This window comes from Crassostrea angulata, chromosome 9, assembly GCF_025612915.1.
Source record: "Crassostrea angulata isolate pt1a10 chromosome 9, ASM2561291v2, whole genome shotgun sequence".
Taxonomy (NCBI): Eukaryota; Metazoa; Mollusca; class Bivalvia; order Ostreida; family Ostreidae; genus Magallana; species Magallana angulata.
The window spans coordinates 10,243,038-10,268,974 of NC_069119.1; the positions used below are offsets into that span (position 1 = coordinate 10,243,038).

General features: G+C 31.4%; 1 protein-coding gene and 1 pseudogene across 1 annotated transcript; both read right to left on the reverse strand.

The window, feature by feature from the left end:
* Positions 1-3,982: 3,982 nt before the first annotated feature.
* LOC128163044 (uncharacterized) lies at positions 3,983-14,174 on the reverse strand. Its single transcript, XM_052826503.1, has 14 exons — positions 13,793-14,174; positions 12,711-12,811; positions 10,320-10,465; positions 9,716-9,928; positions 9,202-9,311; positions 8,795-8,937; positions 7,616-7,786; positions 6,904-7,031; positions 6,235-6,389; positions 5,934-6,004; positions 5,619-5,763; positions 5,046-5,330; positions 4,523-4,732; positions 3,983-4,410 (listed from the first exon to the last, which is right to left on the reverse strand). The coding sequence occupies exons 1-14, from the start codon at positions 14,040-14,042 to the stop codon at positions 4,193-4,195; spliced, it is 2,346 nt and encodes a 781-aa protein (XP_052682463.1). The 5' UTR covers positions 14,043-14,174; the 3' UTR covers positions 3,983-4,192.
* A 7,335-nt stretch (positions 14,175-21,509) lies between these two features.
* LOC128163333 (uncharacterized) lies at positions 21,510-22,886 on the reverse strand (annotated as a pseudogene).
* Positions 22,887-25,937: the final 3,051 nt, after the last annotated feature.

The window sequence follows — 25,937 nt, forward strand, 5'->3', positions numbered from 1 at the left end:
AGCTGTTTACCTGCCAGTGTCATTTTTCCTTACACAATACTATTCCCACCTGAATGTAAATGTCAAATTCGTAATTGTTTTATGAACAATAATTTTGCATTTGATGAACTGCAAAGTTTAGCCTTAAATAGATTTTGATTTGTGTTGAACATTACTTAAAAATACTTGTTATTCGTCATTTACATTTAAAAAAAACTTAAAGAGTCCATGTCAAATAGTCTTTTTTTTTTAAAACAAGAGCCCGACCAATTACGCACTGTAATTATCACAAGAAGTTTCTCTCTAAAATTTAAATGGTATAAAAACCTTGTTTCTTTCTAAATATATTTGAAAATCCTAGATGTTGAGTTAAAAGGTCTTATTTACATTATCATTTATTTTGTCTCATTTACTTTATCATTTATTTTAATGTCGTCATTTAAGATATTATGTGGTTTTAAAGATCGATTTTAAAAATTGTGCATGCCTGTACTTCACAGAAAGAGGATATTTCACCGCTTTCATATTCTTTAAAAACCCATAGATTTCAAGCAACATCAAATTTAAGACAATATTTATAATTATTTAAAAATTCAAGGGTTTGTCTACTGTTCTTTCTGTATAAGATATGTAATTCAAGACCATAAAATGTCAATAACGAGCTTTTGTAATATTTTTAATGGCTGAATGGTACAGTACTTGTTTATGGGGGGGGGGCTTTTTTGCAAATACTGCTCATCTATATGTAAAATGAAGCAACATCGTTACTATCAAATAGTACAATCATTCCAAATGTAGAACATTCGACGACTTAGTTTAATAAACGCTTAATTTTAAATATTTACACTTTTGATTCATACCTTGAAAATCATAACTTGAGAACATTCAAACACATTTTGCTCTTTTTAATGAATTGTAAAGTTTTAAGTTAGTAATTTATATTTCATATGAAATCTGAATGGAATATGATTTTCTGTTTATTGGTGAAATTTATACCTTCATAGTAAAGTCTTCATCGAAATTTCCATCAACTTATAGCGGTAATGTTCTGAATTAAAATGTTCCTTCATGGTAATAGAAGTACTTGAAAAAAAGAGCCCAATACAGTTGAATAAGATCAGACAATTTGATACCTGGATAACATCAATCATTGTATTAGACAGGGTCGAGAACTTCACAAGGTAAAAAGCTTTGATGCATCTCACGACAATTGTCAAAATGATAAATGTTTTGATAGTGTGTATTTGTGTGTGCTTGGATGTCTTTCCTTTTTATGCAAACTTGTAGATACTGTTGACACTGTTACCAGGCACTTATTTTATCCGCACATTATATCGAAAAAGAAGTTTATATCGTTAAGTTCTGATTTCTTTTTACATTATTGTTGCATTATTATTATTTTAATAGCAATTATTTTTAAGGGTTTTCAGAAATTTATTTTGTTTTCTTTTTATATGATAGAAATGTTTGATATCTTGAAAATTGTGAAACTCCTATAGTGCTTGGATCAATTACATCGTTAATATAAATCGATTGGTTAATTTGACATCGGCTCTTGAATCCTTGACATCGCATGCATCGCAGCACAGTTAAGGCTGTCAATAAACTCCGTTCAGACAAAAAGTACGGGAAATGTGCATTATGACATCACAGTATATTACAAACCTCGAAAGTACTTATTAATCTATTTATTAGTAGAATTAACTTATACTAATCTTTTAATTAAAAACAATAAATGCTATTACTTACAATTTTGATGTCCGTTATATCGTACACACTGAAAAATAAGCGAGATGTCGTTCTCGCTGTACTACAAAATATGACGTCATATGCTTCAAAATGACGCATTAAGTTAAATCATTGAAGGCTATCGTGCAGTTTTATAGCGAAGAAAAATAAATGTCATACATTAACGGAAAAGTATAAATGAATATTTTGTTTAAAATTATCATTAGTAGAATGCTACCTATATAGTCTTATTTTCATTTTGTTGAAAGTATGCATCGTATTAAGGAGCCACCTCGGTTTTGTATAAAATATCGTATATCTAAAATCTGAGTACCTAAATAAATCACTTAATTGCAAGGGCATACACTTACCTGATCCCGACAAACTTTAACATGTGAATTTGAAATATGCTATGTAACTTAAAAACTTCTACGATCCTTGTAAAATCTTACAAATTAATTATTTTTAATGAAATTAACCCTGTGACCTTCAAAATTATTCAACATATGCATTATAAATTACGGTTTCTACGAACAAATATTCTTATCTTAAAAAGTTCGCACCGTTTTTCAAAATCTACGATATAACATCAAGTTATTTCATAATTCAGTTGTGAATTTTGACATGATTATGCCCTTGCAATATTGAATTTTTTAAATGACCTCAAAACCACAAATACATCTGCTTGTACCATGCGACTGCCATATCACGTGACCACTATGAACATAAAATATTGTACTGTTATATATATATTTTAGAAATATATTGCATTTGAGTGACTGTTATTGATTTTAAAAAGGACATGCCAGTTTAACTAAAGTATACGTGTTTTCATCACAAAAATTTGCCCATATTTTTATTGACCGCCTTAACTGTACTGCGATGTATCGTAACCTTGTAAGTATAGCGTTAGATCGGATGTCTAGCATTTAGTTATTTGCCCTCCTGTCAGCTAAAGTGACATTTTCCTTCTGTTTCTTTCACATCGATTTGGATTGAAATGACAATAAAAACTGTTTTCTTTTTTTCAATTCAGTAAAACTGTGATGTTGTTTATTTAGAATGCAAATTGCCTGATAATACAAGTGGGTGTTTCCGATTCAGTGATCAAGATTGTTGTAGAATTTTTTTAAATTAATGTAGATGCTATCTCGTTGCGGGCAACGAGAGGTTTCCGTTTGAATGCAACATAAAAAGGTAATGGAATAAATTTCATTTTATAACTTTTCTAAAAATTTTAACAATTTTCAGGTATCTCAATAGATATACATATTTTTATAGGGAAACGGCTTTATTATTGCTATTTCTTTAACAAAATTAAAACGAAAAATAATAATATTCAATGTATCATTTTAAAAACAAAATCGTAAATTTTAGCACAATGAAGATAGGGAAAAAAAGTTTCGTCATGAGGATTGAAGCTTATTGCCACTGAACAAAACCACCACTCTAACCATTACGACGCTGGAACTATTGTTTCACAACATTTATGCCCAATGTTGATTTTAAAACAAATTACTTTTTATGATATTATTATAAATGTGTGTCTATTAACTATTAAAACCCGGAAAATTTTAGAAAAACAAACAGGTTGGAATAAAGCAGGTTTTACTTTCCGGTGACGACCAGAAATAACGGCGAACGTTCATATATGTTATAGACTTTGTGGGTATGGAATGTTTTTAATGAATAGAAATTTGAAAGTTCTATCTTCGATACTCTTTAAGAAAAATGAGGCACAAAACACACAAAATGTAAACTATTTCGGGACCGAAATTGAGAAACTTCGAGAAAACGTTATAGAAAAAATAAAAATAGAGAAAGAAACTAAGCTAAAACAGTTATGTCTTTCGTTTAACCGATAGATTTAAATCAGCAATTATCTCTATTTCTTCTATTTCTTCTATTATGTTTTTACATGTTTATATAATGTAAGATCACCCTGATTTTTGTTAAAGTATTTTACCTGGTGATTTCCAGAATTATTCAGGTGTTTTAATTTAATAATGGAGATCCCACAGTATCTGTTCATTAATGACATTATTTCTTCAATAAATATTGAGTTGTTTTTTAAGGTGAACAATTTACAAGCTTCACAGATGGAACAAAAAATGGAGATTATTGATGGAACAGTCTTTATTGGTAGTCGTTAAGATCAATGGATGGGCATAAATATTTTTCTGCTAAAACATACGAATAAAAAATGACATCGTTTTTTATGATTATATTTGCTCTTTTGAATTTTGAAAAAATAACAACGCCAACTTAAAGGAGAAATTAAATATCTTTATTATCCTATTCTTTTATAATTTGTATTATAGAGAGAAGGTGGTAGTGTCGATAAAAGTAGATATATATAGATATATATAGATATATATAGATATATATAGATATATATATATATATATATATATATATATATATATTATGTTTACTATGTAATTTTAGAATGATTGCATTTTCTTCATATAAAAACATTATAGAGCTAATGTATTTCAAAAGAATTGTACAGCTTGGAATTAAATTCCTTGTCCTGTCTCAGCAAGCAATATGGATCTTCGAGTTCATTCTTCTCTTTAACATGTTTACTTTTAATACTTTTGATTAAACATAACACTAAAGCAACTGTTCCAAAGACGACAATGAGAAAAATAGCCGTTTCTAAAGTCGTCTTAATCTTCGTCTTGCTTCTTTTTTTGATATCTGAAATAATTGAAACTAATGAAAAAAACTTTCTCTTACACAACACACATAGAATAGCAGACATAACAAAATATAAACCAAAATAATGAAACAAAAATAAGAAAACATTAACCATCATTGGTGGTTGAGTTTCGTTTCGATCCCAAACTTGCTAAAACGTCATTTGTAACCCCTAGAGACTCATTTATTGTCCATGTAAAATCTCCGCAGGATGGAAAGCCTTTCGGAGGTTTTGGGTGAAGAGATCGTTCCCCTTCTTTGATGATAAGTGCCATACCTTCCGTAAGATGTGCGTCCATATGGCAATGTAGATACCAAAATCCTGAGAGAAAAAAAGCTTTTGATTATAGTAATAGAAAATAATGATGTTACAAGAAACAAAACTATTGGCATGCATATGCATAATTTTTCCTCAAAAGTTTAATTTTCCTAGATCTTCAGGAAACGTAACTTTGAAGTTAACTATTCGCAAATTTAAATGCATGCGATTTATACAAAAAAGATAATATTCAAGACAAGTTTTCAAAACTTTAAGTGAAATAAAAGCTTTTTGCAATGTTCCTAATTACTACAATATCATCTATTGTGATTTAGTTAATTTTCATTTAACTGAAATTTGTTTATCAATTATATACCCGGATTATCCAAATAAAATCTAAGCACTACATAGCCTCCCCTTGGCACCATCACCGTGTCTTTGAGTGGGGGATTACGCAAATTTAGGTCAGGAAGGTTTCCACCGGCCCACTCTTCATTACTCCATCTTGGTTTTAGACAGGTCTCGGTTTTGCATTCAATGTCTCTGCTAAAGTTCGTCACTAACCCTGTTGTGCGATCAAGTTCAGGATATGCAATTTTCAAAACATGAAAGCTGTGTCCGTGGATATGAATTGGATGATCCGTGGACCCATGGATGCCATCTGTGAAGCAAATATTAGCCTTTGGTTAGACAAGTATTATTTTTTAATCTGACTCTGTGGTCACTGTTATCGCTTATCTAGCTATATAATTAGCCCGAATTTAAGAATTTAAAAGTTTCATTTCAACTTAATGAACCTTTCATATTTTTTGCTGAGGCTTTGTTTGGTTAATTTCAAAATTTTGGTAATTACTGATTGTTTTCAATAATTTACTATTTTGCGTTTGAAATAATGGAAAATCATGAACTCAATGTCAAAAATAATACAATATATGGCTATATTATTCACCTCTATTCAAAAGGACGAGTTGTACAGCAGATCCAATCAGCATATTGTCATAGTTAAGCATAAAGGTACAATTGCACAGTCGTTTGGTACAATCATATCGACTACAGTCATTGATACATGCGTTTGCCTGCTGTTTATATGTTGACTTTAAGTAAGAAAAGAAGTTTAAAGTCATTCAGGAAAGAAAAAAACATGAGGATAGATTCATGCACTGTATACTATTACGTTCATTTCATTCGATTTATATTCTCAGTATTAGATTTACTATTTGATCTAAATCTTTGCAATATGCATATTAATACCGTCACTAATTACCTGAGGGGGACATGTGGGTGTGGTAAAAGCATGTCCATTAATCGTCGCCTTATACGAGGGATGTTCCACCTCTACAACAACAGGAACAGAACATGATTTTGACATCTGGTGTGCATCATATTTGTCATTCATCAATATCAAATGAATAAAAAAAAGTCTTTGAAAAATAAGGACTAACCATAATTTAAAAAAAGAAAAAAGATACCAACTGTTTATCATATATTAACATAATTTTCTGTAAATGGATACAACCGTGCATATACTGATAATGTTCATGTAATTATTAACGCATTTACAGTACCAGGAGTGGATGTCGTAAAATGAAAGTTGAGAAAGTCCTCTCGTATAGTTCCTCCCTTTAAAGAAACGGGGACGGGGTGGGAATCGATGATTTCCTGTGTGGATCGTAGATCAGAAATAGGTAAACACTCAACGTTGGCAGCTTCTGGATATGATCTACAATGTAAACGATATATCCTAATATACTGACTCTTCAGAAACTTGTTGAACACTTTCAGTATTTACCAAAGGAAATTCTTATCTATTGTGCTCCATCTTAGCCACTTAATGTATAGAAATTAACATATTTTAGAAAAAAAAATATTTTCTTAGGAAATCTACGTAAAGTAGCTGAAAATACATCTTCATGGTTCTCATCAAGGAAATGTGAATATTTATATTTTTTTCTAATATAAATATACATATTTCAAATTTACTGACCGTGAGCTTTAGTATTAGAACTTTTCATAGCAATGTTTTACGATCTACGTTAATCTGTCAATTGATTTAAGTTTAATTACATTAATACGGGAATGTAATCGCTTTTTCCTAATGTTGAAGAGTTCACAAAAATGACATAACTTAAGACACGTGGCCCTATTTCTTAAAATATCATTGCAAAGATAAAACAGCGTTTTTTGTTTATGATATATAACTTACTATACATGATTTTGTTCACGGTATCACCTACTTATTTGGACAGTTTATGACTTTACACATATTCTCTTTGGTACAGTTTTGGCGACGTGTCTTGGGAAGTTCATCTGGAGCGTCCTGATATTTAAGAACGGCCTTGGCTACCTTGGGGAATATAGAGTCCTACAACAAAACAAGCATTAGACAAAGTGACATTCTCTCCTTTCGTTTCATAACCTCAATATATATATGAACAATTTCTTTCAAAGACTATATGCATTCAACAGTTATATTTTTTTCTAAGTTTATAATTCAAGCCTAGTTCTTCTCTGAGCATGTATTACATGCACAATCAATTTATTGCTAGATCATGCAACAATGTTGTTGTTTCTAGCAATATCAGCTCATTTTTCAGAGTTCATTTTGCTGCAGAAATGTGCTATAGTGATAATTATGAATGCTTAAACACACTACAAAGATGTATTCATATAACTAAGCAAATAGCTTTTTATAGGATTAAAAATGTATAACTATGAAATATATACATTTAGTATGCACACTTTTTGTAAAGACGACAAGGATCAGCTTTGCTTCAAAAGGAGCTGCAGAACCCCCCCCCCCCCCCCCCCAAAAAAAAAAAAAAGATTACTGATAGAAGTTTTATATAAACAATAATCTTATAATACAATTTATAAAAAAATTACGATATTGAAAATAACTAAAAAATGCAGGCATAGGTGGGATATAAAATAAATGTTTCTTTATACATCCTGTCTGTTTTTGACTTCCAAGTCTCCTAGTCGAATAAAGTAGTTTTTCATTGAGTGTTGCTTGGTTTGAACCAAGACATCATATCTCTCTCCACTAGAAATAACGATTGACTGTGCAGTTTCCGGCTCGACGTCATGTCCATCAGTTGCAATGACATGCAATAGGTGCTAAAAAGGAAATTTAAAACATGTCAGAAACGTTGACTTAACCTTGGATAGGAATGGATTCATTTGATTAAGGTATCTTGAAAAAGATGTGTATAGTTACACGTACATTGAAATATAAGATGCCGCATATTTTGATGTTTAAAGGGGGATGATCATGATTTAGTCAAATATTATATTTTCTGATTTTAATGTTTAAGATGCTTCAGTAAGACATGTTAATAGGCACCAAAAAATTGGGCGGCTTTCTTTGAGTTATGAGCCAGTTACAGAGCTTACAATTCTTTGCGATGTGCACAAAGCCTTTGTTTACATTTGTTGAAGTAAAAATTCCAGTTTGAGACCTAAAATGAATGTGTTAAACGTTAGGACTGTTTATGCTTAAAATGAAGAAGAAAATACTAGACAAATCAGCTTGAAAAGGATTTTTACTGGTATATTAATCTATGTAAACAAAAACAGGACATGACAAAGAATTGTGAGCCCTGTATCTTGCTTAGAACTTTATGGATGACACTCAAATTTTATTTGATCATTAGAAATGCATTCCTCAAGCATTGTAAATAATAAAAACAGAAAAACAAAATTGACCAAAATTGTGACCACGCCCTTTTAAATTTTACATTGGCATAACATATTTCTTTCTTTTTTTTTAAATTGCGCATGGTGATTAAATTGAGAATAGGAATTTATTGATAGCATGTTAATTGCTATGATCTAAAAAAAAAAAAAAAGATTTTTTTTTAAAAATATCGTGTAGAATATAAAATTATCCTACAGATAACAAAACAGATTCATGTTGTAATTACACGAACTTATCAAATGGCACCTTTCAAGAAACCATATTAATGATTGGATTCCTTTTCTTGACAAAAACAAAATGGTTTGCACTTTGATGCAAATAATTTGGCTGTAAAATTAACAAAAATCTTGTATCAGCATCAACATGTATTTTGGTTCAAGAATAACTTTGATGATAATTTTGATGTTATTGTAAAGTTTTATACAAACCTCGTCGATAGAAAATCGGAAAGACACAAACATGGCAACATTAATGATCCGGAATCTATAGTGCTTATCTGGTTTCACTTTGAATGTTTCGAGAGGAAGTTCAGGATCTAAAGGTTTTTCTGTTTCATCTGGGTAATAGTGACCTAAATAAAACCATAATAGCTCTTATATTAAACATAAACATTGGTATTACGAAACTTCAAAATGTAAAGGGCAAAAATATCCCCAAAACTATGTATGACATGTATTCAGGAAAAATAAGTTACAGCGTCCTAACACATAATTTGTGTACATTCAAAATATTTGCGCAAATATTTTGAATATCTGTTCGAGTCGACACTATAAAATATATAGAAATATTTCAAAAGTACATGAACGAAGGCACGTGCAATTGCTGTGAAACATACCTTTTCCGTTAATTAGTCCGGAATGTACAGGGTCCACACCCATGTTGGTTCCGTCCGTGGTATGTGTCATAACGTAGCAGCTTCCGGTACAATTAAAGTCGTCAGCATAACTACAGAAAGACAAATATATTCCTTACAACATTATTAAATACATTTAAAAGGATGTTTAATGTAAATTGCTAGAAAAGTCATTCAACTGTTTCGATACAATGCCATTCATTGTAGACATCCTTTTACCCTTATTTTTGTCAATATTATATGTTCCAACAATATTGATTTAAAAAACAGTCAAATTTTTAACACAATTTCTTGTTAATATCATATACCAGTTATAAAATTAGAGATATTAATTCGATACTTGAAAAGTACTATTGCGATACTAGTATCACAATTTATGAAATCTCTCTCTCTCTCTCTCTCTCTCTCTCAACCAACACGGTAACGTAACACATTCATGTAGGTCCACACAAAAACACGCCAATTTATGGTAACACAGTGATACACTTTAACATACAGATGCATGTTCCATGCATGAATTTCATGATTCTCGAGTGAAGATTTGTTTCTGTTCCACTCCTGTATAACAATGATGAAATCGTCCTCTACCCTGGGTAGATCCGTCCGTTCCTGGCGTGGAAGGACTATCAGGGGGCCCGCCAGCCCGTCCCACCTCATTGACCCCTGGTGGGAGTGGTACCAGTGAGTCCCTACTGGTTCAGCCTTAAATCTATTAAATGACAATATTAGTAAGAAACATTGATGGCACAGAAAATTGGTGATAACACAAATACTAAAAAAGGGCAACATTTCTACGATATCAAGCGCTACTTAAAAGTATGTTTATCAGCAGCCAAATTGTTTTTACCACTAACTTGTATTTATCCATTACTTCTTCATGCAAAATTTGTGGTAATTCAAAGATTGATTAATTGATCCTTGTATCATCTTGAAATTATTTCACTCAAATTAAAACATACAAAAATACCAAAAAATGTTCTCACATCTTTTACCAAGGGGTTCTGTGCCAACGGCAACAGGGAATTTTCTATCTATTATTTATCAAATGATAATAAATCTCGCTACTAAAAGGTCTTATCTAAAACACAGATTTTAATCACCTATACAAAAATCTCTGTCCCGGTCCAATTGGACATTGAGATATCATGGAAGCCCCGTCCATCCAAGGCGTATGTTTCTGGTGCATGCCGTGCCAGTGGATAGTGAAAACCTCGTTAGAGAGGTGGTTCCTCACCAGGACCTCTATCTACATGTATATTCAATTTGTTACAGAGTTTATTTAAATTAAGGTACTGACATTCTGATTTTTGTTTATAAATCGTTGTTTCTATGTGGTTGAGGAACTACTCCTACTTGTACAAATATTTGACGCAATCTAGACCAGAAGATGCGATATTTTGTCTTGATGTGCCATGGGAATGAGTACAAGAGCAGAGTTTTAAATTTAAAAAAAAACTCACAGTCATGTATTTATAAATTTAGCTCCTTATTAAGCAAGTTAAAAAAAAAATATTTTAATAATTAAAAATGTAATTAAATTGTTAAGCAATTTATGATATATACATAATTTATGAAAAGGTTTAATAGGGAGGTTAAGAAATGCCACATGCATAAACTTCCTTTTAAAAGATATTAAATAATCAATATCTAAAAAAAATATACATTCCTAGAAACATACGTTATGAAAATGAACATAAAAAGGAATAACTTGCGCAAACAGTTTCTCATCATTGGCATCGATTTGGCATAATCTGTCAAACCAGAAAAACGTTAACATCTATGTTATATTTATTACATCGCACAATCAACATACATGTACAATAAAACCACTTAAGCCGCTTGGTAAGGTAGTCGAGAAATAAGTATTTTGTACAAGTTAGTTTAACCTTGTACATTTATACACACATCTTTTTACTTTGACTGCACAAGGCTAGGGCGTTCAACAAAACTACGTATCTCATGATATGTACTTAAAAGATGTCTTGTAGTTTTATTTTATGTGTTGACACGATAAAAACCTTCACAGTGTGTCTGGCAAGATAATGAATGTTCACTACTAATAAGACTCTCATTATACAAGCTGTGGACACATTTTGAATGCCGATTTAACTCCTTATTGTAAAGCACTAAAGCGAATGTCTGTCTTAAGTATTGTTAAAATCTTTTGGAATGTTTAAATTTAAGCAGATCCACGCCTCATCTGGTTTTGCCAGTTTATTTGATGGGATTGGAATAGACAAAGACGAATGAAACTGGCGTGATTAGCGCTTCTTTAAGTCACCATTTAAATCGGTTAATCCCTCTTTAACGACCCCCTATTTCTACTTATACAATTATATTGCAAAGATAAGAAGTACCAATTAGGATGAAAAAAGATATATCAAATGAGTGTCGCTGACAGTGAAAAGGATATTTAAATTTTGAAACTGGACTCGATGTGAATAAATCAGATCTTATACCTAAAACTCTTACAGTTAACATTATTCAATTCAGTTTTTAAAAATGTTGGTTTGTTTGTTTGTTTGATGTGAATTGTTTTGTGTGTGTGTGGGGGGGGGGGGGGGGGGGGGGTTAACACGGACATTAAATTGTTCAACAAAATGTGAAAAAGCGATAAAATAATAATAATTTTTTTTTTCCTTCATAAATGAAATGTTATGCATGAACAGTCTCCAACGAACACATGACAATTTCCATTTTGCAATACAATTTGATAGGATGACTGCATGCTAGAAAGCATTGACAACAAAAAGACTTTTAACTTGATTTGGCATTATTTTTCATTGAATTTTTTTTTTAACTTTACGGATATGTTAAATGTCATGTGCATGCATAATTTTCATCTGCGTTAGCATATCTGCTTTCCATAATATTATTTTTGGTAAAAAATATATTTCTTCCTCAGGCTGTTTTCACATAGGGTAGTAATGTTCATAACACAAAGTGATCCTAAGCAAATAAGTAAATTCTATTGAGCAATACAATTTAGAATTTCATTGAAATATGAATTTGAAACCAAAAAATGGACTATTCAATTTTGTTCTTAATCTTTGATGGTATACAGTCATGTTGATGAGAGAGAGAGAGAGAGAGAGAGAGAGAGAGAGAGAGAGTTGTCAAGTTTTAAAGCTTACATATTTGAAATTTGTCCTTACTCGATGTGATTAAATGATGGCTAGGAAACTCATTTGTTAAAAATTGATGTATAATTTGATGAATATCAAGCTATTTAAATGGCAACTATTTATTGGAGTGTTTATGGCCACAATTTCGTTCTTTTACTCTAAGTTCAATTCTAAGACCTAGTCTTTGAATACTCTTATCTGTTTAAATCTAAAAGAAAATAATTGATTTGTAAGAATGGTTGATTATAACCTCTCATCTCTCACTCTTTTTATCTCTATCTCTCTCTCTCTCTTTCTCTATCTTACAGCCAAAGTAAAGAAAAACGGAGAGAGAGAGAATTAGAGAAAGAGAAAGAGGGAACCTACCGTTTGACCTTCATATACAATAATAGGTGGGCCCGGAAATTCTCCATTGATGGTGAAGAGAAGTTTGTAGACCCCATCCACCGTCAGTGTTTGCTCAAGTTCTACAACAAAACCGAGAAAGAGTCCTAAAGCACAGAGTTTGAAATTTCTGACAGAAATTAATATCATATGAACCCCAGGCCTGGAAAAACATTAGGCTTAAATCAAAATCTTGATTATTCATAATTATAATTAAATACTAATGTTGGAGATGTTTAGATAGCTGCAACATACAGAAACAATTTTATAATGAATTTTCAATTTAACTTGTATGCAATGACAATGATTTTGGGGATGAAAACTAACCTTCAATTATTATCAATTCCTTACAAAAATGAAAATGGTGAATTATAGCAATTGACTGTGTAGTACAAATCAAAACCCTTTCAAAATGAAGTTTCAAATGATGAAGTACGCGACGAATATAATTTACGGGGTATTCACAACAGCAAGCAAATGTGTGTGTGTGTATATATATATATATATATATATATATATATATATATATATATATATATATATATATATATATATATATATATATATATATATATATATATATATATATATATATACATGTACGAAGAAAATTATCTAATTGTGGTTTATATTCTTCAGTCAGAGTTATCAGACAAATATATATGGGCCTTTACTATAAATGTATGTGTAATTATGATACGGATTATAATATTAACCTATCTGTAAATATCTAATATTCCTTAAACATATACTGTATACAGGGAAATATTCGTCCCCATTTTATTTTCGCTACTTTCACCCTCGTTACCAGCGGGCGAATTTTAGACTGGACGAATTCCTATGTCTCAAACTATCATAATTCGCAACTTTGTATGGGCGAATTCAAGACAGGGGAGACCGTTTGCAAGTGAAGAAGGTCGAAAATAACACGGGGCGAAAATAACCCTGCATACAGTAAATTATAAAATGTTGACTTCTTAATGAAAAGGTCTAAACATCTAAAGATAAAAATTCCAAATTAAAACTACCAGTTGAGAGAAAATTTGGAGGAGAAAGAGGCTTACCTTTCGGAGTCAGTGCCATTTCCTCATTTTTAGACCAATTTCTTTTCATGATCGTCCCATTTCGAATTACAACAGGGGTCGAGAGTCCGTTGTCATCTGTGTAAACCATAGTAAACTTGTATTGAACGTCAAATTCGAATTTACAAACCTTTTCGTGTTTTTTGCACGCTGAAACTACTTTGTGATTAAATACACATAGAGTTTCAGTTACAAATATTAATAAAAGTACTTGAAACAGTATTGTATCCATGATTGATTCGTTTTCTTTGTAAATCAATATTTTTTTCTCGCCTATTTGTGTTTTTTTTGGCGAGATATAAAGTGTTACGGATATTGTCTACGTAAAGTAAAGCCTCATTAAATGCTGCAATTGCTATTTAAATGCTCAGGTTTAAATTTTGATGAATGAAAAAACGGCCATGAAACTGTTATTTAAGAGGTTTTTAGGCAACTACTGTATAAGACATGTGATTTATTCCATTTTAGTCGAATATGTACTGGTGTGCTCGGTGGATCACGTGTGAAAATCAGCGGGTGTGAAACTTCTCAATGACAGTGGTATTAAAGAAGGGTTATGTGGTGGTCAGCAAACTGGGGGATCTATTTTGCAAATCATTAAGGATGATCAGCATTTTCTCTCTACAATTTGATGTCCTTCACGTAGGTTGTTACATTAAAAAAAAATTTCAGAATATTGTAGGTAGGAACAATTGTTAGTTCTAATTATATCATTTAGTACCGTAACTCAGGGCTCAAAAGTCAAAAACGTACAATAGTTAAGATCTAAGGATCAATTCGAAATTTATCAACGCTGTTCAGAGAGAACTTTAAAGAAAAGCTGCAAAATATCTGTTTTACTCAGATTTGCTTTACGATGAATTTGAACTTCATTATTGTTTATTTTAAGAATTAGACCTTGTTAGATTAAAACGAGAGTACAATATAGTTGCTAAATAAGCCTAAACCCATGTACTTAAAAAATCATTGATTTAGATTTATAAACTAAACAAACTCATGCATGGTATGGAATGACGCATTTATCAGTATTACACGTTTTAATGTTGATATGTATTATATTTATTGCATGATATGAAACGACGCATTCATCAGTATCACACTGTATTGTTTTTAAAGGGAATAGCGGGATTTGGCTATGCATATTGTTCCTGATAATTAGGGTCTTCCGTTTCCGACGGAAGACCCTCTTGTTTTTCTACTGTTTCTTTCTATTATTATTATTCTTAACATTCCTTTTCTGCCTCCTTTAAAGCTTTATTTATCGAAAACTATTCGCCCGATTTGTACCAAATTTTCAGGACTTAAAGGACATCGGAGGGGATAAATGTTTTTAGTTACATTTTTTGTTGACGTCACTTCCGGTTTCAGATATTGACGATTTTATAAATTTTTAAGGGTCATTTTGTCCACGCATCTCCTCCGAAACTAATCAAGATAGAAGCTTAAAAATTTCAGTGATTGTAGATGAATGTCTGTAGATGTACCATCATGCTTTCAATTATGAAAATTTCTCAAGGCCTTGAAGCTCGCCTGAACCTTAGCATCAAATTTGTTCACGTAATTTTTGCACATTTTCTGTAATACCTTTCGATGTATAAATATTTTGTTTAAACATATAATGCAAGAGTTGTTTCGATTTGCACGAGCTTTCCTTTATCGTAGCTCGCGGGTTTGCTGACGTCACAGTAGGAATCAACGTAAAGAGTTGACCGTCATAGTAAACTAATAGGCTACATCTTTTTAAAAATGACAAATGAGATATTTTGAAGCATAAAAGGAAATATATTAAAAAGCTAAAACGCAGCTTGATAAATACTGTTTATACAAACATTTATTATCATCAAGTGCTGAAAATTTAAAGATGTCACATAAATTGTCACATTTTGTTTTATGAGTATGAGTGTGCGTTGGAACTTTACCATTTAGAATCATGTTTTAAAACAGACAAGTAAATTAACTGAACCGTATGCATTAACTTTGCTTTTTTTTACAATTATAACTCCCATAATTTTAAATACCGATCAAATTTTTAAAATTCTTTTGGCTTGAGCTAATTATTTCATACGATTACAAACTTTTATTTCAGTAGTTTCCTGGCATTTCTTCTCTTTTTTTGCATTGATTGACTCAGAGTTTCATAAAAACAAAAATATCAATTTTCTGTATCTTTACAGCCTTACATCAATAGCATTTGTGCATTTGAAAACTTTCACAATAATGTATAATTAGTATTAATATGTTCTAAAATGTGTTAATCAGCTAGTCTTGTCAATAATGCATTTCAATTTTTGGGTTCTCAGACGTAAGGTAATAATGACGTCGGGCTTACGTCGTAATGAAAATATGAGGTTTTGAGAAATCTTTTAAATCTTAAAAGTGTTTTTACCAAAAATTGGCCGAGAACACATAGTGATTATTTTTTATGAATTGATTCAAAATCATCTCCTCTGTTATTGTGCTGAACATAATTAATTTCGTCTGAATCGTTTAAAAGTTTGGAGCATAGTTTTGAAATGCGTTTCTCGGGCATTTTACTATATATTTCATTGAAATGGCGTTGCTTGACTTCATTAATGACACTGTATTTAAAACACGGTAACATCATTACTGCGCAGACGAATCTTAAATAAATTTTAGAAATAAAACTCTGAAACCTATGGATCACGTGAACAAATTTTCGAGGTAGGTTTTCTCACAAGCATGTAAACCCGCGAGCTACCTTTATATCAAGAAAAAGGGACTGGCCCCTCAAATTTGGGGTTAAGAGGACTCTAAAGTCTTTTTACAATAACTCTTTATTGAACTATATTTTATTATTAATTATAGAGCAAAAATGTTCATTGTACAGCTGTTTATCTTTATAGTACCATATCAAAGTCATATATTACGTAATTAGGGGTTTCAAGGGGCCAGAATTTCAAAAGTTTAATCATTTATATCTGAAAAAGGAGAAATATTTTGAAAAGCAATGTAGAACAAAAGTTGCTCAGAATAATGTTCTGTACAACATGCCACCTTAAAATTTTATTTTAATGCCCCCATTAAGGAGTTAAAGGGTCAGCCCCTAAAACACATTTGTACAGATATCTCGAGAACAGTTAATACTTGAACACTTGTTGAATAAAATATGTTTATATTTTTAAGACCTTTAATTTGATACCAAGAAAAAGGGGCTGGCCCCTCAACTTAAGGGCCAAGAAGGCTCTAAAGTCTTCTTACAATAACTCTTTACTGAACAATAATTTGTTATTAATTATAGAAGCAAGAATGTTCAATGTAAAGCTGTTTATCTTTAAAGTACCACACATAAGTCATAAATTACGTAATTAGGGGTTTCAAGGGGCCAGAAGTTCAAAACTTTGATCATTAATATCTGAAATGGGGAAAATATTTTAAAAAGCAACGTAGAACAAAAATAGTTAAAAAGAATGTTCCTAACAATATGGCAACTTAAATTTTGTTCTATGTGGCCCCGATAAGGACTTAAAGGATCGGCCCCTTAAACACAGTTATTCAGATATCTCGAGAACGTTTAACAATTCGTGAATACATGTTGAACAAAATTTGTTTATATTTGCGAGACCTTTTATTTGATATCAAAAAAAGGACTGGCCCCTAAAATTAGGGGCTAAAAGGGCTACTAAGTCTTTTTATAATAACTCTTTTCTAAGCGATAATTTGATATTAATTATTAAGCAAAAACAAAGAACTGTTTAAGCTTAATCTAACGTTGAAATTCGTTTTAAAATCGCGATGCACTACAGAGAAATTGGGGTTTAAAATTTGATTTTTCCGGAAATTTTGATTCCGCTAAATGTAAAATCAACTTGTACAAAAAAAAATTGCCAAGTCATACTTAAACACATTCGAATTCTTTTTTTTTTTTTTGTTTAAACGTTCTTGAAATCGGAGAGGTTTTTGTTAAATCGTACTTAAAATCATTCGCATTATGTTAAGTCGTACCAAGAATTATTCGAATTCTTTGTTATTGTTTTTGTTACTCTTGTTAATGGTTTATGAACTCTGCTTCTTACAGGTACTTCTAGCTTTACTCTCGACATTAACGGAAGACCCATTTGTTGCTTTACAACGAGCTTTGCTCTAGTTATATCTAAATTTCTCTATCATTCTTTGGTTATCCACATCCCTGAGAAAAACGATCACTTCCATCTGACCCAATTGTCACTCGACTGAAATTTGTTAGATTTTTTCTGTTTGGATTCCATTAGATTTCATACACTTGATCTTCTTGCTGAGATTTTATAGAACTCATGCCTTTATATAAGAGTAAACAAACAAGTCATGAACGATAACTGTAAAAGGTAGATACTTCCAATAATTCTCTACATCAGAAATATGACCCAGACAAGAGTGCACTAACAGATAGACGGAAGGAAAGACGGCTTGTTTTGTTGATTTTCAAAAAGTTCATTTTGAATTCTACAGACATTTTGATTTATAAATTCATACCTATCTGATTTATCAATACATCAGTTAGGTTCTTTGGTGTCCATATAAAGCAAGTTACTATTGTCTATATAAAAAAATAGTTCGTACACAAACACGAGTAGATATATTTGCAGGTTGTGCAGCCTTAAGCTTGAGATATAAGAAAAGTTATTTAGATCTTAAAACAAATTGGCTTTCCATAAATCTTTCTTTGAAAATCTTAACCCAAAATTTTGGGGGGAAAGCCCTGCTACAGGAGAAAGTCTTCTATATAGATTTACCCCCCCACCCCCACCCCGGGCGGGAAACTACTTATAGCAGGTTTACCGGTGGTAGCTCTTATGGTAGAAAATCTGCTATATAACACCAGAATAGGATTTCCCATTTTGCAATTAGTGACCAATGATGTCATTACTCTGATTTTTTTTTTACATTGGAACCTACAAACAATCTTTATACGGAGTGTAAGCCCAACCGGGTCATATAGATAATTAGACTGCTCTGTCTGTTGGTAAGATACGAGACAGGTAGGGTCAAACGGTCATATATGTGCTCCTGACATAATTTTGCTACTCTGTCCGTTACTCCTCAGGAAACATAGTTTAATATCACTGCACGCTCATTAGCTGTCAAGTGATGCCAGACAGATCATATTTTCAAATAAGGTATTTTTTTAAGTGGATCACTACAGATTAAAATCCTTTTTTAAATCAGCAGAAGATTACTTCATAATGACAGATGGGTTAATGAACAAGAAGTATATAAATCAAATAGGTACGTTCTAACAATCGTACAAAGCGTTAACGTGCTGTGATACAATACACATTGCTTATCGAACAGCTCTAGAAAGTGTTTTTGTTATGTTTGTATTCGGAGGAGGGGGGGGGGGGGTGGTGGAGGTGTTTCCATGCACTTACGACTGAGACTGTTTGACGTTTTGTAGCTATATTTTCGTCACTGACCAGCTCTCGTGCAAGCAGATTTATTGGACTCACCAAAGTACATGGGGACAATGGTTACCAAATAATTTTTTGGATGTTCTACCGACTTTGATGATAAAGTAAGAATGGTCAAATCAACAAAATAAACTTAAAAGCATCTCACCAATATCAATAGTTTTTCATAATTATTTCATGAATTTAATGTAGAAAGCAATCTAATTGAAGCCGATTTAAGATTGAATTTTTAAATTTGATGATATCAATAATTGTCACATTTTGACATTGTCCATATTCTTTTCATTGACAATAAATTTTTCGGTATATTATTATAATTAATGTACTGGTATATCTCATATAATTCGAGTGATGCTGCATATTATCATTTATATCGTAAATTTAAATGTTTGAAACATCAAAAGACTATTTAGTTCGTATTTAAACAATTCAAATTTAACAATGATACGTTTGAAATCATTATGATGTTGGCATGTGATTTCTTCTATTGCTTAATTAACAAAAACGTCATTAAAATACATAAAGTGCAAATAAAATTTGTGAAGAGGTTACTTTATAACATTAACTCTGTCAGTCAAATGCAGTTGGCTTATTTTTCTTCCATTAAAATATTATCAAGAAATTGGATTTGCCTAACTTTTGAAAGATAGTAACTACAGAAACAGCAAATTTAATCAAGAAAATTCAGACAGAGGCAGATCTGGCCCAGAATGAGTAGTTCCCCTTTTCAAAGAAAAATTTTTAAGGACGTTGTTTACTCAGGGTTTGAGTTCTCAAATCCGGATTGTTGAAAAGTTCAATTTCATGAGTAAAATTTGTTTTAATTACAAAAAGTAATTATGAAATGAATTATTATTGATATAACAACCGTTATTTTTACTAAATAATGGAATTAGGCTCTAAAAAAGTTTGACTTTTAGCAAAACAGAGGAAATTCGGACTAACTTTTTCAGATTTTGTTTTCTACTGAAATAATTTTGGTAGTACTATAATATTTGAAGTTAAGATTTTATTTGTTAGTCAACATAATTTTGCATATTTTCTGTTGGTTTTATCTTGCTTTTTCATTTAGATAATCGTATGGCACACATTACAAAATATCGAAAAATGCTTAAAAATGATAAAAGACACCGTACCTCAAAATTTTGATCATTGACCTCATATCAATTTCAAGAAAGGTCAATATACTTAGTTTAATACTATTAATGTTTTAGCATTATCATCATTCAGTTTTTTGTTATATTGAATCAAAAATGGGTAGTAATTTGAAAACTGATGGAGGAAATTCGAACTAGAATATCTATAAAAATTGTGAATGAAAACTTAATGCTTTATATCTATTTAATGTCACTACCATTCATAAACTGTATTTCATTTGTCAAAGAGTTAAGCAATTTGTATTATTTTCACAATTAAGAAAATCTCAATTATAGTGTAAAATGTTTATGGATTTTTCTTAAATTTTCAAAAAAATATTCAATGGCCTTTAACTCAAAAAGTAGGTCATTGACCTACTTTTTAGAAAGTGAAGAATAACACTACCATGTAAGGTCTATTACACACAATAGTTAGTTTTTCATTATCATCAGTGAATTTTTTTCATTCTGAGTAAACGTCATCCTTAAGTTGTAATATTTCACTTTCTTGAAAATCACCACCCTGGGAATTGACCTCGATCTGACCATTGGGGACTTATAAGCGAAATACAGGGCTCAAAATTTCTTATGTTAGGCGTGTGTCATGTTTTTATTTACACCAGGCTTACTACATTTAAAACCAACTGAGAAACTACTGACATCACTAGAAGCCATTAAATCAATTTCATGCAGATAGAAAAATCTATGAAAGCAAAACTTCAACTATAATCGATTTTTCAATGTAACTGATGTTAATTGAAAGACAATAAATCAAATTGAATAGACTTTATAAAACAAAATTATTCATATATACCATAGACTAAATTAAAAATTTTCATTCATAAAATTCGTAAACATGCATTTAACATTATTCTACCTTATGATCTAAATTCATCCCCTATTTCTCAACCGTGTTGATAACCTTGATGATTATAGTCCACTTATAGACAAAATTTCAAACCTAAATACCAAATTGAACTTTTAAAAATGAGATGGGAGGGGCTCAGACAGCTGAGTTACTAAAATTCATATTTTAAAGAAAACCCTCTTGTGTCACCAAACAGAATTAAAGCGTTACTTGTTTTAAATTCAATAATGCATCAACATTTGCTGTATCTTTATCTAGAAGTCTTCAACATGTTATCAAAAATTCCATTTTCACTTTACTTTTCTAATATTGTCTTCATCATTAAGATTTGTTGTTGCCTGAAGGAGATTATCATTGAGTTGGGGACAACCATTTAAGACATTTGACATGCTTCCCAACGTAAACCCCTCTCTCCTGTCCAAAGCCTCTCTCGCATTTGTAGGTACATTGCAAAAATGATATCGACCCTCGAACCGTGATCTTCCACCTTCATTGTAATAAAACTGGTCTACTACGGAAGAATGGTATTCCCTATTCTCCAAACTTCTATTATTTTGGTCTGGTATACTGTTCTGAATATCTCTATAGCCTATAATGTATTCAACATCGGAGTCATCTGACACTTGAACGGGGGATCTATACGGTCCTTGTATTGGCTGAGATCCTTTATCATTTTCGGCAGACTGCTGCCCTGATTGAGATAGGTCAAACGGGGATTTTTGGTTTGATAATGCTTCAGATGTTGCTATTGGATTACCAACCTTTGTGGCTGCAGATGCAGAGTGTACCGGATTATTAATAGAACTCCCAGAAGGCCTTGCCACATTTGATTTGTTTTCAAACCCGAATTGCTCTTTATTATTCCTTATATCGCGTATCCCTTGCATTAAACTTTATCTTTTCTATAAGTGATGTGCTTTCATGTTTACATCAGAAAAGTAGTTTAAAGTGTTTATATTATCACCCGGATAATAAGACTTTGGGGATGTTTGATGACCACATCCGGCACCAAGACTTGCAGGCTGTTCTGAAGCTTCCATGCCGAATGCATCACTACATGGACTATCTATTTCTTTCTTTTTATTTGCCAAAGCAATTTCTTTTTGGGTATCTCTAATAATAGCCTAATGTCACTACCCTTAGTTCCTCTTGTTGACTTTAAAGTCAAAGTCGGAATCATTGGGGTTGCTGGTCCTCTGCTTGGCCAGACTTTTCTCCAGGGCCATATGAAATATTATGCCCTGTTTCTGCAATACACTTCATAGCCGGGTCACAGCTATCTAAGAATTTTTCTGTCATTGCAAAGCTTGATCTATTCGATTGGCGTGACAAATTTCTTTAACTCTGTGATGGTGAGACCATCACGTTATTTTGAATATTTTCTTTCAAGTTGCTCAAGGAATCATTGAGTCGAGGTAGACCTAAGGTAACGATTTCAAATCTAGCATCGCTGGCAACTGGTGAGTCAGCAATGTTACAATTTTGTAGCCTTAAAAAGAGAAAAAATCTGTCATCAGTATTCTTGTCTTCGAAAATTAAAGCACTTCATTTTTGGTGGGATTTTGAAGCATGGGAAAGAGAACGAGTTATTATTATTGGATACTTATTTATCTTTGTTTGTTCTTTCATTAAAAAAAGAACTGATATTATTACCGCAACGATGTCATAACGTAGAAATGACGTCATGACGCTTATACTGTCGTTATAAATTAAAGAGGTAGCTGTGATGTTTAGAATCAAGTTCACAAAAATATATGTGGAAATGGTACTTGAGCAGACAAGCGTTCTATATTTCCGAAGGCAAAATATGAAGACAAAGATATAATATTTTCATTTGCTTGCAAAAAGAGAGAATCGGTCCATTTTAATAACGTCAAGGTTATTGAGCAATAATGACTACAACATGATTATTGTGATAGACATGTTTTATAAAAATCTACATCATTCGATAAATGGCAAATGTAACAACAGTGTAGAAAAGTTAAATTCGAAACAGTTTTCAAAGTTCAAGGACAAATAATAAATGTCTATTGAGACTGCATTCAATTTATCGAAGCCACAGATGAATAAGAAATCAGCACAAAAAGGAGGGCACACATGAAAGTAGTGAAACGTACGGGAGCAAAAAATGCAAAAAGAAGGTGAAATGTTAGAATGCAAAATCAATTCAAATAAAAATATGCAAAAAACTATGAAGAAATAAATATGAAAGTCAATGAATGGATAAGTAATACTTCTTGACGTTTTTGGCGTTGCGTGAAAAGAATGATTTTCACAGTCTATATGCATGTTTCATACAACAAAAATATTCGAACTCATTGCATGATCATCTTCAGTTAACGGAATCTTCCCTGTGGATTAACTGTTCTGTTGGTCTGATTTCTGACTATTGTTCACCTGGGTTAAAATTTCTATTGTTCTCAAAGTTGGTGATTTCTGTTTGATGAAATTGTTATACCAATCTCCATAATTGCCATCCATAAATTCCCATACTCATGTTCAAGAAGAGCAGCTAAAAAGCTTTTGAAACAATCAAGGTTTCTTCTCTTTAAGGCATCATAAAGGTTGTCAATAGATTCGTTTTGTGTCCTATTTTTAGCAGTCTGTTTGATACAAAGTACGATTTGTTTTCCATTATCATAAACTAGGGTTTGACATGTTGGTGGTAACCCTCCCATAGAATTTTGACATATGTTCTTTTGCATCTTTAAAATTCACGCATCACGTAAACTAAATTTAAAATATTTTTTATATCTGAAGTGATCCTCCATTTTGACATTTATACGTGATGAAATTGCCATTGGAACTACAGCCAAATCTTCTGTCATCATAATTATTCTAAGTTTTCATTAAATTTTATTTTGAACAGATTTTTTTTTTTTTTTACAAAAAATTCCAGTCAAAAGGTTCTTACATTTCATATTTATATACTCCAGTAATATAAATGTTCATTATTTTGTTTTATAACATAATACGTCTGGCATGTTTTGATTTGGGATTTATTGAAAAAAGTATAATCTAGTTTGTAGAAAACTGTTAAAGAGTTTTTATGATGTAACTCACTTTTCACTTCAAAAATGTCTGATACACTTAAGTATATATATACCAATGTACACACTTTATATTATAATATCGATATTTAAAGATATACTTGATACGTGTATACGTGTATGATCTGCTTGTTTTGTTTCTTTGTTGAATATTTCATTTATACAGAATCTAGTGAATTTTCTAGACAATTTTGCAGATTAATAAGAAAAATGTTTAGACACAAATCCCTTACCTTTTAATTTCATCTGATCTTAATATCTTACATCGCTCTCAATTAGTTTAAAAATCTTCTAAGGTCAGCCTAACGTACGATGACTTACATTATAATTTGAATCAGCATAATGTTTGACCATAAAAAATAGCAAGCATTGAAGAAGTCTTGGCTTCCTTTTCTTTTTTTATGTTACATTTTTGCGATGCTGGTTTATTCTCGGTTATGTGACTGTATCTGTCCTTTGGTGCATTTTTTATATTTTCAGAGATTTTTGTGCAAAGCTTAGTTTTAATAGTCAACTAATGAAACGCAAATTCTAGTCTTAAGAAATTAGTTGAGATAATGTTATTGATAATGTACACTGATAAGCAGGAGTTTCGTTATGTCTGAAAGTTGGGAGTAATCATGCAATTACGACTCTATAAAGTATTGTAGCAATCGGTTTCAATATAATCTGCTGCCAAATTCCCGTGTGTACGGAAAAGGTCAGCTAGAATCCTCTCATTTTCAACTTCCAGAATTCCCAAAGTACATTAAAACAAGGTAACAAATTGGTTTAGCAGCTGTCCTGACGATTTTGATTGTTTTGCAACAATGGTCAAACCTATCGGTAACGAAATATTTTTTTTAAATACCTCCAACAATAATGGCCATTTTTGTATTTGTTCATACTCTTTTCATTAATAATGTACTTTTGTGGTAAAATATAATTATAAACTGGAATATTGTCAATCTTATGATGTTGCATATTATAAGTATAAATTACAAATTCAAAAATTCGAAACATTTATAGGTTGTTCGCATTTTAATTCGTATTTTAACAATACAAATTAAATAACAATCTGTTTGGAATCATTAATATACTGGCATGTGATTTCTTCTGATGCAAAATTCACAAATAAATTCTTTGAAATACGTAACATGCAAATATAATTTGCAAAAGCGGTTACTTTATAACATGTACTCTGTCACAAGCAGTTGACTAACGTTTCTCTCATTAGAGAGAAAAGATGCGTACGGTAAAGCTCTTATCAAGAGAAAAGAGGTTGGTAAGATGAAGTGAGGTTTTTTTTAAAAAGAAGGTAACTACATAACAATCACATAGTAAAAAGCAAGTGTCCATGCATGTAATCAAGATAAGTCACATTTAGTTGATCAAATTCCGGGTGATCCTGCCAAGCATGGCTGGATACCCTATCCATGGTAAATTTCATATGTTATATGCTATATTACATTTTAACAGTGTTTCTGGAAAACCGCTACCCTTTGGAAATGACCAGGGTTCGACAAAAGACGTTACGAAACGTCAAAACTGTTACATAACGTTTTCAGCGAGATACAGAGCTGAACATTTGTTGTTATATAAACAAGGCTCAAGTCATGTTTTCATTTACATCTAGCTTAGTGAATAGACAATACATGACTTAAAACCTAATGATGAACTACTAACAAC

Coding starts and splice junctions, on each gene's coding strand:
- LOC128163044 (XM_052826503.1), bottom strand. CDS start 14,042: ATGGATACAATACTGTTTCAAGTACTTTTATTAATATTTGTAACTGAA. Junction 9,312..9,715: donor CATGCATGGAACATGCATCT/GTATGTTAAAGT, acceptor GTCTTTCTGTAG/TTATGCTGACGACTTTAATT. Junction 7,032..7,615: donor AAGTCAAAAACAGACAGGAT/GTATAAAGAAAC, acceptor GTTTTGTTGTAG/GACTCTATATTCCCCAAGGT.